The 17,676-nt window shown below is 38.5% G+C and overlaps 1 protein-coding gene across 4 annotated transcripts in view; it reads left to right on the top strand.

Moving 5' to 3' along the window:
• Nucleotides 1-17,676, top strand: part of Ankrd12 (ankyrin repeat domain 12) — a 194,569-nt gene that overhangs the window by 65,536 nt on the left and 111,357 nt on the right. For all 4 annotated transcript variants that reach the window (XM_045142702.1, XM_045142703.1, XM_045142700.1 and 1 more), the window contains exons 2-3: nt 7,056-7,190; nt 16,551-16,698. In XM_045142702.1, the coding sequence (XP_044998637.1) occupies nt 7,104-7,190; nt 16,551-16,698 (235 nt within the window). In that variant the 5' untranslated portion in view covers nt 7,056-7,103. The remainder of the gene's footprint in view (nt 1-7,055; nt 7,191-16,550; nt 16,699-17,676) is intronic.

The following is a 17,676-nucleotide window of genomic DNA, read 5'->3' as shown; positions in this document are numbered from 1 at the left end:
AAACACCTACTGTGCCTTTGGCGTGAAATTCTTCTACTATGCCCTGAATTCTTATGTTTGATCTTTTCATAGTGTCCGAATATCTTGAAATTTCCATTCATATTTTCTTGTTTGTCTTTCTCTTTGTTGGACTGTATTAGATCTGCCACCTGGTCTTGTAGTTCAGATATTCTGCCCTCTCTTTCATCCATTCTACTGTTGAGATCTTCTACATAGTTTTTCATTTCATTAACTGTGTTCTTCATTGCTTGTAATTCTGCTGGTTTTTCTTTATTATTTCTATTTCCTTTTTTGGGGGGTGGTTTCAAGGTAGGGTCTCACTCTGGTCCAGGCTGACCTGGAATTAACTCTATCATCTCAGGGTGGCCTTGAACTCATGGCAATCCTCCTACCTCTGTCTCCCAAGTGCTGGGATTAAAGGCATGCGCCATCACGCCCGGCTCTGTTTCCTTTTTTATGTCTTGTATTGACCTCTTTATTTCATTAGTTTCCTGTGTCTTCTTTGAGTCCTTTGATTTCCTCTTTGATTTCTTTGAGCATATTTATAATTATTCTTTTGAAATCTTTCTCAGGCATTTCTTCTAACTCATACTCACTGGAGGTCATTTCTGATGCATTAATACTTTTTGTTGGATTTATATTGTCTTGATTTTGATTTTGATGTTTCTTGTGTTATAATGTATATATTTTTGCATCTTGGATTAATTTAATGCTTAGATTTTCTAGTTAGCTGCAGTATTACTAGATGTTTTAATCAATCTGATGTTATATATCTTCAGGGTAGATGCTTAAGGTGTTAGGTGTGGCTCTCAAGACTCTCAGAGTATCTACAAAAGTTATGCTAGGTGTTGGTTTTGCCTGCTATGAGAGTATTCAAGTAGGCTGAGTGGAACAAAACATAGGAAGATTCTAAAATTTAATTTAATAATGTATACATTCAATGAAAAGCAGCACAGAGTATTTATGCAAGAGTAGGTATTATGACAACCAGATCCTCTAACAAAGTCACTGTCCCTTAGGGTGTGTGGTGTCCCACACCCTTAATCCTGTCAACTAGGAGGTTATGATTGCTTGTCTGTTGAGTGTTCCAAGTCAGCTTGTGACCAAGTGAGACCCTTCCCTAATGAACAACAAAAGAGGAAACAAAGCCATTATAAATCAAGAAGCAACAAATGACAAGCCCAAAATATAGCTTATTTAAGAATGGCAAATTCCACCATCCTTCAGATTTAACATATAATTTATCCTCATATGGAAGGTGCAATTAGCACTTCCAGTTCAGGCCTGTATACCAGGCTTATTTGGTGGATACTGACCTGGTATAATCCCAATTAACTTTTGGGATGATTTTGATGTGTTATGCTGTGCTTCTGCTTGGGTCCTTCTTTGGTGCACTGTGAGTTGAAGTAGGCTGGCTGGGCAGTACTGCTCTGGTCACTGTATCGCTGTTCTGGTCACTGGTCACTGGTGCTGGGTGCTGTGAGCTCCCTTCTCCTGTTTCTGGTGCTTGCTGGCACTTGTGCTGGTGGTGGAGGAGGGTAGGCTGTGGATGGTGGCCCTAGTTCTCCCTCTGGTCCACATGATACAATATCTTGTAATCTGCTCCTCTGTTGTTTGCTGTTGTTTCTCCCTTCACGTTTCTTGAGTTTGGGAAGAACTCAGGTTTGAGTGGAAAAATCCCCTCACCTGTCTTTTCCTGTGGCTCAAGCCGAGCCTTGCAGCTGTGGCCCCATGGACCTGGTGCTGCCGCTCTTGGAGCCGTTTCTGCCTGCCTGTGTGGGCTCTGGATGCTATGGATCTCTCTTACTTCTCTGCTGCCATTGGTAATTTCTTGAACACCTCACTTTTTAGTAGAAGAGTGTATTTTGCTAGGTTTTGTGGGGTTTTTTTGTTTTTTGTTTTTTGTTTTTTTTACTTTTTATCTCCTAAGCTGCTTTGGTGTGGTTTCAATGCCACCATCTTAACCAGGAGTCCAGCTTTTTTTTTTTTTTTTTGTAATTTTGTTTTTTGTTTATTTTTATTTATTTATTGGAAAACAACAGACAGACAGAAAGAGGCAAATAGATATGAGAGAGAATAGTTGGGCCAGGGCCTCGAACTCATGACAGTTCTACCTCTGCCTCCCAAGTGGTGGGTTTAAAGGCATGCCCCAACACACCTGGCTTAAAATATACTGTTTTAAAGAGAAAATGTTTATTTTGTTGTAGGGTTTCAGGCCTGTGGCAGCATGTCATGGCAGAACCTCACAGTGTTTCAAACTACTTGGCAACAGAAGAGAAAGAAGAAATGAAAGAAGCCAGGGTCCCACAGTACCCTTCAAGGGTATATCTCCATTAACTTAAAAACCTCTCACTAGTTCTTACCTCCTAAAGGTTCCACCTTTTGCCAACAGAGTTTCTCATTTGAGAGATTGCCTTGAGACTCTAACCAGACTTTGGACTTTTGAATACTGTTGAAACTATTAAGATTGTGGACAGTTTTGAAGTTGGGTTGAATATGTTTTGCATTGTGAGATTAGTATGAACCTATGGGAGTCAGGTGGAATGCTATGGCTTAGATCTAAAATACCTTCCACAACCTCATTCATAGTTTGAACATTTGTTTCCTAGCTTGTGGAATTTTGGAGGTTGTGGAACCTTTAGGAAGTGGGACCTAACTAGATGTGGATGGCTTACAGACAGATCTTAATATCTCGGTCCTACTTCCTGTTGGGTCTGTCTGCCTCCTGACTCCTACATGATATAACCAGCTGCCTTATGCTCCTTCAGTTACAGATGCTGCATTGTGCCTTCCCTGCCATGATAGACTGCACTGAAACCATGTGCCAAAGTAAACCCCTCCTTTAAAAACATTTCTCAAGGCTGGAAAGATGCTTCAGTGGTTAAGGTTCTTGCCTACAAAGCATAATGACCCAGATTCCGTTCCCCAGTACCCCATAAACCCAGATGCACAAGATGGGCATGCATCTGCAGTTTGCAGTGGCTGGAGGCCCTGACACATCCATATTTGTTCATGCATTCAACTCTTTCTTCTCTGACTCTCTCTCTGCATGCAAATAAAGAAATAAAAAAAATTTTTTTAAATTTCCGCAGAGATATTTGTACTTCAGGTAACTATTGATATGCTTATGTTAGATCCTCCGTTTTATAGTTTTACCTTGGTATTTTATTTCTCAGATTTTCTTTGCCCCTTACTTGGCCATTTATAATTTTTCTTTCTTTTTTATTTTTCTTTATTTATTTGAGAGAGAGAAATAGGGGGAGAGAGAAAGAGAGAATGGGCTCACCAGGGCTTCCAGCCACTGCAAATGAACTCCAGATGCATGCGCCCCCTTGTGCATCTGGCTAACGTGGGTCCTGGTGAATTGAACCTGGGTCCTTTGGCTTTGTAGGCAAGCACCTTAACCACTAAGCCATTTCTCCAGCCCCATTTATACATTTTTAAATAATCCATTTTAGTTATGTAGTATACCTTTTGTTTATCTTTGTATATTCTGTGGTTACTCTAGTAATTAAAATTTACATCATGTGTGGAACTAACTATATATTAGGTATTTAATATTTGTTGAGTGAAGTAATATTTTTAGAAAATAGTGATTTTCATTAGGTTTGTGCTTTATTTTTTCTATATAAGGTATTTTAAGATACTATACAACTTTCTCTAAGACACAATCCAGTGAATATTATTATTACCCTGTAGTGTTTTCTCAAAAAATATTCATGACACTTCTTTAGGTCACTGATAACTTGCCTTGATTTATCTAAAAGAGGTGTTTTGTCTTGACAGTCTCAATTAGGCTTATGTATGTTATTCAGCTTGGGTTTTCTGTTTTGGTTTTTGGAGGTAGGGTTTCACTCTAGGCTGACCTGGAATTCACTTTGTATTCTCAGGGTGGTCTCGAACTCTCGGTAGTCCTCCTACATCTGCCTCCAGAATGCTGGGATTAAAGGCATGCACTACCACACCTGGCTAGGTTTTCTATTTTTATATGATTTGTAACTCTTAACTCTAAACTTTACATATGGCCAGCTTTTTGGAAAGTGCTATTTTAAATACTTCATTTTAAATAGTAATACTATAAGCAGTTTGATGGTCCCAAGATATACTCTCTTCTTACCTGTAATGTCAAGAAAAGAAAAAGGAGAAAAAAAGCCAGGCATGGTGGTTTATGTCTGTAATCCCTGAAGTAGGAGGATCACAGTGAGTTCAAGGCTAGCCTGAGATAGAGTGAGACCCTGCCTCAAAATTTTTTTTCCTAAAAACAAAGTAAGGGGCTGGAGAGATGCATTAGTGGTTATGGCATTTACCTGTGAAGCCTAAGAACTCAGGTTTGACTACCCAGTACCCACATAAACCAGATGCACAAAGTGGCACATGGATCTGGAGTTTGTTTGCAGTGGCTGGAGGCCCTGGCACTCCCATTTTCTTTCTCTCTATCTCTATCTCTATCTCTCAAATAATAAATAAAGCCACAGTAAGTTGATCTTCTCTCTTCTTTGAAAGGGAATATTTGAACTATGGCAGTTTTGTTTGTTTATATGTTTATTTGGATTATGATTGTTATGAGTTGTAGGTAATATATGCTAGGCAAAGGTTTTAAGTGACCAAATCCCTGGCCCTTTAAAGTTTTTTTTTTTTTTTTTTAAATTTTGTGGGGTTTTTTGTAATTGAAAAACTATACACATGCACAACATACTCTGGTCATAACAATTTTTTAATGTTTTGAATATTTCATTTTATTTATCTAGTGTACTTTTGATTTTCCTTTTTATAGTTTGTATGGTGGTTACTCTAGTGATTAGTTTACATTGGGCCAAGAACTAACTATATTCTACTTGGGCTCTATGCAGATCAATTTATTGGTGATTTTGGAAATTTAGTTCAGTTCATTAAGGATTTTTTTTCTACCAAAACCAAATGAATTTTCAGGCATCAGTAGAACAATTTGGAGAGCATAGCTGATTTTATTTCAATTGAAGGTGTCTAAGTTTTAGTAATTTACATAAGCACTAGAATGACAGGTTACTTAAGACCTGTGATGCCCATTTACAGGAAAATTGTAGCATGAAGAAACTATAAATAAGCTTGTCTGGCTGGGCATGGTAGTACATGCCATTAATCCTAGCACTCGGGAGGCAAAGGTAAGAATATCACCATGAGTTTGATGCCAGCCTGTGACTACATAGTGAGTTCCACATCAGCCTGGAGTAGAGCAAGACCCTGCCTCAAAAAAGCAAAGAAACAAACAACAAAAATAGGCAAGAGCTCAGCCTCTGAGGTTAGTGCTGCTTGGTTTTGTTTTAAATTTTTTTTTAATTTAAGAGAGAGGCTGATAGAGAGAATGGGTGCATCAGAGCCTTCAGCCACTGCAAATGGACTCCAGATGTGTACACCCCCTTGTGCTTATATAAGACCTTGCATACTTGCATCACTGTGAGTCTGGCTTAAGTAGTACTTGGCGATTTGAACATAAGTTTTTAAAGGCTTTGCAGGCAAGCACCTTAACCATTAAGCAATCCCTCCAACTCTGTTTTTTTCTTAAAAGTAAGCTTGTCCGTCATTGTGTTTCTCATTCTCTTGTAGTTTAAGTAGTGCTCCTGTTGTCCAGGAGCCTTAACCTAGCTCAGTTGTAGTCAGTAAAACTTTCTGCGATGATATAAATGTATGTCTGCACTTTATGGTATAGTAGCTACTGTAATTTTGTCTAATTTTTATTATTTTAAATAACTATTTGTGGCTCTTAGGTCATCAGACAGCAAAGCATGTCTAGACTAAGAGCTTCTTGTTTTATATGTAAAGCCTCCGTAGAAATTTTGCTAGATCTCTCAAACCCATGTTTGACACAAGCATAAGTTTATGTCCTTATTTGAGGACAGTTCAGCTTTCAGTAAGAGAGAGAAGGTTGAACAAATGGGGAAAATGATATATAAAGTGATTGTTACAGTTCAACACAAACTTCTCAGTAAATAAGCCAATAAAGTTACTAAATGACTATGTTCAGCAAAGGAAATAAAACTACTCCAAGGGGGCTGGAGAGATGGCTTAGCGGTTAAGCGCTTGCCTGTGAAGCCTAAGCACCCCGGTTCGAGGCTCGGTTCCCCAGGTCCCACATTAGCCAGATGCACAAGGGGGCACACGCGTCTGGAGTTCATTTGCAGAGGCTGGAAGCCCTGGCGCGCCCATTCTCTCTCTCCCTCTATCTGTCTTTCTCTCTGTGTCTGTCACTCTCAAATAAATAAATAAATAAAAATTAAAAAAAAAAACTACTCCAAGGATTTTACATAGGAAGAGTTTAATATAGGGAATTAGATACAAAACTACTGACCTTACTTGTTTGAGTCTATGGATTCTGTTTGAAGCTCTCATCTCTGCCTCCATCTGGAACAAGAAGCTTCTTGCTACTGACTCTGCTACTACTCTTTGTGGATATCCAGAAGCTAAAGACATTACTTGTTTACAGAAGGTGGAAAGAAGTATAAAAGTAATTCTCTTCTTTCCATTGACGTTCTGTGTGAATTTAAACAAGAGAACTTTAAAGCTTAGATTGTTAGGTGAAACTTTAGGTTGGGTTAGGAAGGCCTTTCTTGTTTGTTTTGTTTTTAGGCTCTAGCTCAGGCTGACTTGATACTCACTCTATTGCAACAGGCTGGTCTTGAACTCACAGCACTCCTCTTCCCTCAGCCTCCTAAGTACTGGGACTATAGGAATGAATACTATATCTGCTTAGAATAGCCTTTATGGTTTATTTATTTATTTATTTTTGTTTTTTCAAGGTAGGTCTCACTCTGGTCCAGGTTGACCTGGCATTAACTATGTAGTCTCAGGGTGACCTCGAACTCATGGCAGTCCTCCTATCTCTGCCTCCAGAGTGTTGGGATTAAAGGCATGCGTCATCACTCCCGGCTAAGTAGAATAGCCTTTCTAAGAAATTAAATTATTTTACAGAAACAACAAAAGAAAAAACCCAAGGTATACAAATTGTATAGCACAGAAACTTTTAAGTAGACTTTGTTTTGTGTGTATATAAATAACACTTGTCTATCTGTTCTTTACAGAACCAGGATGAGAAGACTGATAAAAGAAGCTAGCTGAACAGCTATAAAATGCCCAAATCTGGGTTCACAAAACCAGTTCAGGGTGAAAATTCTGACAGCGACAGCAATATGGTAGAGAAACCATATGGAAGAAAGGTATATGATTATAACTAAAGGGGTTTTTGATTACTCTTTTGGAACTGGAAAAAACAGACTCCCAATTTGGTATCTTTAGTAATTAATCATTAAAAAGGCAACAGGGATGTGAAATGTGTTACTCAGCTTTTCATTATCATAACAAATATTGGAGATAATTTATAAAGAAGAAACTTGGTTCATTTTGACTTAAGGTTTTGAAGCTTTTAGTCCTTAGGCACGTGAGCCTTCTGCTTTGGGTATGTGGTAAAGTAGCATGTCATATTACAAAGCACTTGCCAGAGCAAAGTCAATTGCTTCTTGGCTAACATCTGGAAAAAGATGGAAAGGACTAGATTCCTACCAGTCTCTACAAATGAACCACAGGACCCATCTTCTTAAAGGTTCTATGGCTTAGTAGTAGTATCAGTCTTGTAGCCAAGTCTTTAACATGGATTTTTAAGGGACATTCTGAATTCAAGCTAAATTATCACATAAATCCAAATCATTTATCCAAGCTTTTTATTTATTTTTAATTTTTATTTATTTATTTATTTATTTTGGGTTTTTTTGAGGGTCTCACTCTGGCCCAGGCTGACCTGGAATTAACTATGTAGTCTCAGGGTGGCCTCAAACTTGCTACAATCCTCCTACCTTTTCCTCCTAAGTGCTGGGATTAAAGGTATGTACCACCACACTTGGCTTATCCAAGCCTTTTAGAAGTAAATTAGTTTTCAGAGAATAGAATTCTTTTTCATTTCCTGATGAACACAGTTACTAAGTAAAATAGAAGATAGTACAATTAAGGGAAAATGTCCCACCCATTTGATATTTCTTCACCCATTCCCTGAGCTTTTGTGGCATGGCACCCATATATAGTAGCTGTTCTAATGCTAAACTCTTGAGTAAAATTATATATATAACTTCTCCATTCTTATTGTTTCTCATAATAGAAGGCAGTGTTATTTTAAAGAATTGTTGGGACAGAGAAATGGCACAATGCTTTGAATGTTATATGTGTAAGCAGTTTTTGACTGCTCATTGCCAGTGGCCCATGGTTTTTTCTACAATTATTCTTCTCTATTCCTTTTCAATTTAGCTACTCAAAGCCTTCATTTGGACTTCTGTGCTTGTCATATCATTGTCTATAATTTTTTTCTTTGTTTTTTTAATTACTGTCCTTTTTTATTTTAAAGGAAATCTCAGCTGTTCTCAGTTTTTAGCTAATAGATTTGTGTAGCCATTATCATAATCCAGTTTTAGGACATTTGCATCATTGTGAGAAGAACCTTGTTAACCACTTGTAGCTACAACTTTAATTTTAAAACCTAAGAAATGAATTTTCAGTGTTCTTTTAAAAATTATTTTAACTTCTCAGAGACCTTAAAATTTTCATGTAAATTTTAGATTAGCTTGTCAATTTCTGAAATCTCCTGCTGGGATTTTGGTAGGAATCTGATTGGGTCTGTACACTGGGTCTGTAGATCACATTGTGTAAGATTGCTATCTTTCAATACACAAGTATAGAATTTCCATTTATTTGAATCTTTTCAGTTTCTCTCAGTAGTAGCTTAACAGTTTTTAATGTATAAGTGTTAGGCTTTTGGAGTTACATAATTTGTAAATGTTTTATTATTTTCAATGGTATCATAGATAATTTCACTTTGGATTTTATCACTAATATAGAAATAATTGACTTTTATATAATGAACCACCTAAATAGAGCTTAAGCTGCATTCTCAAGGATAAGTATTTGGCACATAGGAAAATGGAAATAAAGGGTAGACTAAGCAAAAGAAATAGCAGTTCATTTTTTCCTTGTATTCCTTGCTAAAGATCTTGGATTTTGTCATTGAACTAGACAGTAAGGGCCTAGACTAGACCAATCATGATGCTATTTTTTTTTTTTAAATCTAAGCAAGAGGCAGCAAGGATAATGGCCTTTTGTTTGTTTGTTTGTTTGTTGTTTTTTTCAAGGTAGGATCTCCCTGTAGCCCATACTGACCTAGAATTCATTATGTAGTCTCAGGTTAGCCTTGAATTAAAGGTGTGCACCACCGTACTTGAATGAATAATGGCTTTTGAGCTGGATAGAAATGGCCAGTGTACAAGTGTTGAATGAATATAAACTTACATGTGTAGAAAAAGTGTCCTGAGTATGTTCTGAAATTTCTTTTTTTTTTTTAACCTTTTTTTTTTTTTTTTTTAATTTGAGAAAGAGGAAAATAGAATGGGTGCACTAGGGCCTATAGTCACTGCAAATGAATTCCAAACACATGTGCCACCTTGTACATCTGGCTTACATGTGTACCAGGGAATTGAACCTGGGTCCTTAGGCTTTGCAGGCAAGCACCTTAACCACTAAGCCTTCTCTCCAGCCCTGTTCCGAAATTTCTGTTTTGAACAACTAAGTTCTTAATGGGCTGTTGCTTGTGAGGGAATTCTGGAGAAAGAACAGGTTGTTTTGAAATTATTTAGCTTGTATTTGTTGAATTGAGGTGGCCACCAGAACATCAACATAGAAGTTGTTAACAGACATCAGACTGAAATCCAAACGCTCTGAACAGAAGCCTAGATTTAAAATATGAGGATTTGTGGGAAAGTAAGCTGGGGTATGGAACTCAAAGCATATATGAAATGGAACAAGAATGAAGGAAGGTACACTCAGGAATATTTTGAGAGAGGCAGGTGCTGGGAAGAAGATGACAGAGAGAACCCAGAGAGGTTTTGGATTTCAGGAGGAAAAAAATGATGGCATCAAAATAGAAGAGATTATTTTGAGGGGGAAAAAAAAAAAGAAGGATTCTGTGAAAAAGAGATTGGGAAGAAGGAAAAGGAGGGTGTCAGGAGGGGATTGTGAACATGGTTATTATATATATTTCTAAAAGCTGTTAAAAAAAAGTTTAAAAAACCTGCCTGGATCTTCTGGCTAATACCTGTTGTCATTCCTGTAGTGATCATTTGGATTTTTCTGCTCTTTCCCTTGTTTTCTTGGTTTTTCAGGTCCTGAAATATAGAACCATCATTTTTTCCCTCCTATTATGCAGGTCTTACGCAGGTAGCATCAGCCACTGTGAGGTCATGAATAATAATTATCAAGGCCACTTTATATCTGGATGACAGCATTGTAAAAAGTCCTCCCCCTCCTTTGGCTGTTATACTCTTTTAGGTTATTATTGTTGGTTTTTCAGGTCTTGCTGTAGCCCAGGCTAACCTAGAATTCACTATGTAGTGCCAGGGTGGCCTCAAACTCATCGTGATCTTCCTACCTCTGGATTAAAGGCATTTGCCACCACGCCTGGCTTCTTACATTCTTTGTGCCACCTCTTGTCCTGAGCCTTGGAAGTTATGATAGAGATAATTTCACTTAGTGCTGAACACTTCACTGTCACCACTTCTCAGCACTTTGACCATTTATAAATCACCCTAGTAGTCACCACGATCAGAAAAGAGAAGCTTCTCTAACCCAAAGTGAGAGTAGCATTAATATATGGGCATAAACCTAAGTGTTTAAAGGGCAGTTTAGTGGTCATAATATATCCATTTAGCCTGACCGCAGTTGTAATCTCTCCCCCTAGGACTTATTACCTCCTCAGCCATAGGCTTTTGACTAGGTTTTGAGTACCAGGTAGGAATTCCTTCCCCTGAAGTCATGGTAAACCAATTTTTAGCTGTCTCGGGAACCTCCACACTTATTTTCACCCTGGGTATATCAGTTTATATTCCCACCAACCATGGAAAAGGGTTCCTCTTTTCCCACACCCTCACTAGCATTTTTGTCATTTGGTTTCTTGTTTTTTTGTTTTTGTTTTTGAGGTAGGGTCCCACTCTAGCCCAGGATGACCTATAATTCACTATGTAGTCTCAGGGTGGCCTCATAGTGATCTTCCTACCTCTGCCTCCCAAGTGCTGGGATTAAAGTTACGCACCACCATGCCTGGCTCATTTGATTTTTTGATAATAGTCACTCTGACAGGAATGAGATGGAATCTCAAAGGAGTTTTGTTGTTTGTTTTTTAATTTTGGGGGGTTTTGTTTGTTTGTTTGTTGGGGGTATAGTCTTGCTCTAGTCCAGACTGACCTGGAATTCACTATGTAGTTTCAGGGTGGCCTCGAACTCTCAACAATCCTACCTCTGCCTCCCCAGTGCTGGAATTAAAGGCATGTGCCACCATGCTTGGTTCAGAGTAGTTTTAATTTTCATCTCCCTGATGACTACAGATGTAGAGCATAGTTTTACATGGTTATTGGTTTTTAAAATATATATTTTCTCTCTGTGTCTCTTTCTCTCGAATAAAATAAAACTTTAAAAATTTAATTTATTTTTAGAGGGAACAAGAGAGGCACAAAGAATTGACACACTAGGGCTTTAGCCTTGGCAATCAAATTACAGACATTTGTACCATCTAGAAGGCATGTGTGACTTTGCACTTGCCTCACATTTGTGCATCTGGCTTACATGGAATCTGGAGAGTCAAACACATTAGGCTTCGCAGCCAAGCACCTTAACTGCTAAGCCATTTCTCCAGCTTCAAAAAAAATTTTTTTTATAAAAAGGGCTGGAGAGATGGTATATTAGTCAGGGTTCTCTAGAGGAACAGAACCAATAGAACAAATTGCATTAAAAGGTAATTTATTGGATTAGTTTATAGCAGTCCAAAAATAGCAGTTTGCAGGCCTGAGAGTCAAGGAACCTGCTCAGTACATGAGGCTGGATTCCTCAGCAGTCCCAACCTGGCCCGGAGGCTTCTTGGAGTACCACTGTTCTTCAGTCCACACTGGCCTTAAGCCCACACTGGTCTTCATTCCACAGTGGAAAACAGCAAGCAGCACCTGCAGCCAGGTGTGAAGAGGGAATACTTTCCTTCCTTGAGCTTCCTTAGATAAAGCACCCCACCTCCAAGAGTATCCGCTCACTCTGGGGTAAGGGTTCATTCTGGGAGAAGGATTCCTCCTTTAGATAATCCTTCATGGAAGCAATCTCAGACACCCACTTATGAGGAATGTCTGGATTCCTAAACAGATCAAGTTGACACAAAACCATCACAGATAGCTTAGTGGTTAAGGCTCTTGACTATGAAGCTTAAGGATTCAGGTTTGATTCCCCAGTACTCATGTGAGCCAGATGCACAGGGTGGCACATGCACCTGAAGTTTGATATTAATTATATTTTTAAATTTTTATTTATAAGAGAATGAGAATGAATGTGAGTGTGCCAATACTTCTTTTTTTTCTTTCTTTTTCTTTTTTCTCAATTTTTATTAACATTTTCCATGATTATAACAATATCCCATGGTACTACCCTCTCTCCCCCCACTTTCCCCTTTGAAATTCCATTCTCCATTGTATCCCTTCCTCATCTCAATCAGTCTCTCTTTTATTTTGATGTCATGATCTTTTCCTCCTCTTGTGATGGTCTTGTTTAGGTAGTGTCGGGCACTATGAGGTCATGGATATCCAGACCATTTTATGTCTGGAGGGAGCACGTTGTAAGGAGTCCTACCCTTCCTTTGGCTCTTACATTCTTTCTGCCATCTCTTCCGCATTAGGCCCTGAGCCTTGGAAGGTGTGATCGAGATGTTAGTCAGTACTCCAGTCACTTCTTTCTAGCACTATGATACCTTCTGAGTCGTCCCAAGGTCACTGCCATCTGAGAAGAGAAGATTCTCTACCCAAAGTGAAGAGTAGCATTAATATGAGGGTATGAATATTAAGAAAAGTGCTTACTGGGCAGTTTGATAAGCATAGTATATACATTTATCCAGACATCAGCAGATGTAACACCCCTAGGGCTCATGACTACCCCTGTTTTAAGTTTTCAGTATCAGGGATATATTCCTTCCCATGGAGAGGGCCTCCAGTTCCAATTGGAGGGCAGTTGGTTTCTACCATGACAGATGTGCCACTATTGCACCCGTTGGCTCATATGTCCTAGCTGGCCAATTATAAGGCTTGCAATGTCCACTGTTGAGTATCTTCACTGGTGGTATCTCTTTCTCCCATTGAACTGTATGTAGAATGGCTTCTTCCAGCTTTCTGTCAGCTGGTCTATATGGAGGAGGTTTTCAGCTCAGTTCCAGCAGGATTTCTCAGTGGCCTTGCAGCCCAAGTATGTGGAGTCTTCAGCAATAAGGTCTTACCATCTATTCCTGATGGGAAACCAAGAGCCTCGGCAATGGCCTATAATGTTTTGGGGGCATCAGGGATCTCCCTGGCCAACAACTCACTGGAGGTATCCCATCCCATGCCAGGACTTCTTGCTGCTACAAGCAAACTCCACTTGGATGCACCATTTTGTGCATTTGGCTTTCTTTACATGGGTATTGGGGAAATTGAACCTGGGCCATGAGCCTTTATACGGAAGCAACTTTAGCCACTGAGCCATGTCTCTAGCCCAAGCTGTCTATTTCAGAAGGCTAATATAGCCCAAAATAATTTAGACTGTAGACTTGGAGCATTAATTCTTCTTAATTGCTGCAGTCATTGAAGTTCACAGGCAAGGACCTTAAAAGACCCCTCTCCAGCTCCAAAACAGATTCTTCTTTTTAAAAATATTTTATATTTATTTATTTGACAGAGTGAAAGCGGGGGAGAGAGAATGAGCACATCAGGGCCTTCTTCCACTGCAAAAGAACTCCAAACCACTAAGCCATCTGTCCAGCCCTTAAAAATATTTATTTATTTGTAAGCAGAAAAAAATAAAAGAAAGACAGAGAGAATGGTGTGCCAAGGCCTCTAGCCTCTGTAGACAATCTCCAGATGGATGTGCTACTGTGCATCTGGCTTTATGTGGGTCCTGGGAATCAAACTCAGGCCTTTAGGCTTTGCAGGCAAGTGACTTAACCACCGAGCCATTTCTGCGATAAAATCAAATATTCTAACAAAATGTAATTCAAAGCTATACTAATTTGATGCTTACATACTGAGGAATGGTGGTGGGAAAACATTAAAATTTTGTTTTCTATAATTAAACCATTATGTTTCTTTCAGGACAGAATCTTTGTATGTACAGTAAAACATCATACATGCGTTCATACATACATTAATCTCAGATTTGAGCCAAGGTGTTTCAGACAGTGTTTGTTGGCATTGCATGTTGTAAAGTGTTGCAATGCAACATGCATGCTGTTTGTTCAAAATCAAGTCAGCAGTGAAATTGCATAATGCAGCATGGGTGAGTGCTGCCAGACTGATTATATCTTTATATTGCAGCATTGTTTATATAAAGTGGGAAGTATCTGTTCCTTTAATTGTGTGTTAAAACTCTTTAGTACATTGGCCTGGAGAGATAACTTAGCAGTTAAGGAGCTTGTCTGCAAAGCCTAAGGAACCATGTTCCACTCTCCAGATTTCATGTAAGTCAGGCACACAAGATGGTGAACACATGTGGAGTTCAATTGCAGAGGTTGGAGGCCCTGGCATGCCAATTTTCTTTCCCTCCCTCCCCCCTTCATTAAAAAAAAAAAACAACTTACTAAATCATCTAGGGCCCGTGCCACCTTCTTTTTTTAAAAATTTTTTTGTTTGTTTTTATTTATTTATTTGAGAGCGACAGACAGAGAAAGAGGCAGAGAGAGGGAGAGAGAGAGAATGGGTGTGCCAAGGCCTCCAGCCACTGCAGATGAACTCCAGATGCATGTGCCCCCTTGTGCATCTGGCTAACGTGGGTCCTTAGGCTTTACAGGCAAGTACTTAACTGCTAAGCCATCTCTCCAGCCCCCATGCCTTCTTAAACCTAAAATCTTTTATTGTTATCAATGATCATGAGCTACTTGGGATTTCTCTTTCTATATATATATGTGTGTGTGTGTGTGTGTGTGTATATTTGTTGTTTTGGTTTTTTTGTTTTATTTTGTTTTTGTTTTTCAAGGCAGGGTCTCACTCTAGCCCATGCTGACCTGGAATTCACTATGTAGTCTCAGGGTGGCTTCGAACTCAAAGCAATCCTCCTACCTCTGCCTCCCAACTGCTGGGATTGAAGGCATGCGCCACCATACCTGGCTTGTTAATGTAATTTTTAGTGATGCATGTTTCATAGAAAATCTTAAATTCTTTCAAGGTTTAAATTTCTTCCATTGGTGTAAAAATGAAATGATGATCTTTTGTAATATCCTCTCTGGAGTTCTATTTAAGCTCGATTCCAATGGTTCTAATGTTCTTTTCTCCTGTATGTGAGTGATATATAGTTTTGGATGTTGAACTTAGCCTCATGTGTGCTAGTCAAGCCTTCTACTTTGAAATACATCCCTAGCCTTTCTTTCCCTTTTCTTTTTCAAAATTAGAGCATATTCATGATACAGAATATTGGGTGTTTCCTTTTGACATTTTCATGTAAGTATATAGTTCACTTTGATAATACTCATCATCCTTTATTCTCTTATCACCCTTTCCCCCATCCTTTTTCTTCCCCAATATTTCTCCTTCTACTTCTATGTCTCTCTGTGCCCCCTCCCCTTCTTTCCTTTCTGTCCTCCTTCCTCCTTCTTCTTCTCTTTTTCCTGGATTCCATATATCCCCTCTCAAGTTTTTTTTTTTTTATTTTTGAGACTCTACATAACTTCTAAAATGATATTGATATTGTTAACCCAGTTATTACCAGTTTTGAGGACCATAGAATCTTTGGCTCTGGGGAGGTGTAGCTTAGTGCCAAACACTCAATGGTCACTAAAACTCTGTCTTGAGTTCATGGCTTTGCAACTTGCAAAGACTTGACAAATTCAGACATGGCAAAAGGGCAAGTCAAGCAAGATTTATTTTAGAAAAGAAAGTAAAGCAAGAAGCCCCTGAGTTGGAAGTGGACCACAATGGCGAATCTGCATGATGACTTGGATCCAGTTTTGAGGGGACTATAAATGAAGCATTGAGTTGGGGTGAGCTTTACAGGTTAAGTTTAAATATATATGGAGGAACTTGATTGGTTGGTGGGTCAAAGAGAAGAACAGACACAGAATGAGCCCACTAGTGGCAAAGCAAAACAAGCTAGCAAACAAATCCAGCAAACAATTCCTAGGAGGAAGAACCAGGAAGTAAAACAGGGTTACCACTAATTAGCATCTTTGATGAGTCAGGTTTAGATTCAGACTGGAGGGGAGTTCTCTTAGTCACACAGGGACAAGCTGGCATCTATGTTCTTTAGGGCCTGTGTCCCTAACTACATACCTACAAAAGAAGGCTACCTTGCTTCTAATCCTTATCACAGCAATCACTTAAGTATTCCAAGTATAGATAATTGTATAATCAAGGCACCTGCAGGGGTTACTGTATTGTAAAATCCTTCTTTATTTTTGCATTTGAAATTTCCTTAAGAAAGAGGGCTTCTTATGTACCCATATACTTTAGTTAATATTGATATACTTTTATTGATATTTGACTTTTTAATAGAGTAAAGACAAGATTGCATCTTACAGCAAAACCCCCAAAATTGACAGAAGTGATCCAAGCAAGGAGATGAAAGAGAAATCATCCATGAAGCGTAAACTTCCTTTTACCATCAGCCCATCGAGAAATGAAGAACGAGATTCAGACACAGGTAGGGGACATTACATCCCAGTAAACCTTAATTATTTCCTTACTGTGATATTTTTTTCTTTTATGTGTACCACTCCTTTTGACATTAGGTTTACAGAGAAATAGTTGTATTTTAATACTTCAGATTTATCATTTGGGGACAGAAATGCATCTGTTTTTTAACCAGATATTGAAAAAACATTTTGTTTTTTCTCTAATCTTAATATTCATTAAAAATTTCTTGCCCTTTTTAGAATATAATTTTCTAGGGATCATTCCAGGGATGAAAATTTGCTCAATAACAAGTATCACTAGGATTTTGTATATTTGTGAAAAAGTTCTTGAATTTTTGTGGCACTTTGGTCACACCATAGAAGTTTAGACATTTTAAAAATATTTTTTTTTATTTATTAGAGAGAGAGGCAGGTAGAGAGAGAATGGGCACATCAGAGTTTCTAGCCACTGCAAATGAAAATATGTATGTGCAACATTGTACATTGGCTTATGTGGGTCCTAGGGAATCAAACCTGGGTCCTTTGGCTTTGCATGCAAGCACCTTAACCATTAAGCCATCTCTCCAGCCCATGTTCAGGCATTTTAGATTAACAATAAATTAGAAATACGTACTACCACCAAAAAAAAGATAACAACACCTTAGGCTATGACTTAGTGTTCCTATTCATACTACTTTTGTTTCTTAAAACTCTTTAATTTTTTTTTTTTTGTGTGTGTGTGTGCATATATGTGTTTGTATGCACACACTCATGGGTGTGCATGTACACGATATGTAAGGACCTCCGACCACTGCAAAACACCAGATACTTTTGTCATTTTTGGGGTCTGGCTTATATAGGTAGCTAGGGAATTGAATCTGGGCTGGCAAGCTTTGCAAGAAAGCACTTTAACCACTGAGCCAACTTCTCAGCCCCTTAATTAAAATTTGGTATTTAAAGTTAGCCAGTTCTGGCTATTCATAATAAGTGAGAGTCTTCTTGCCGCT

The sequence above is a fragment of the Jaculus jaculus genome, chromosome 2 (assembly GCF_020740685.1).
Source record: "Jaculus jaculus isolate mJacJac1 chromosome 2, mJacJac1.mat.Y.cur, whole genome shotgun sequence".
Taxonomy (NCBI): Eukaryota; Metazoa; Chordata; class Mammalia; order Rodentia; family Dipodidae; genus Jaculus; species Jaculus jaculus.
Note: the sequence above shows the minus strand (reverse complement) of the source record. Positions and strands in the feature narration are given on the sequence as shown.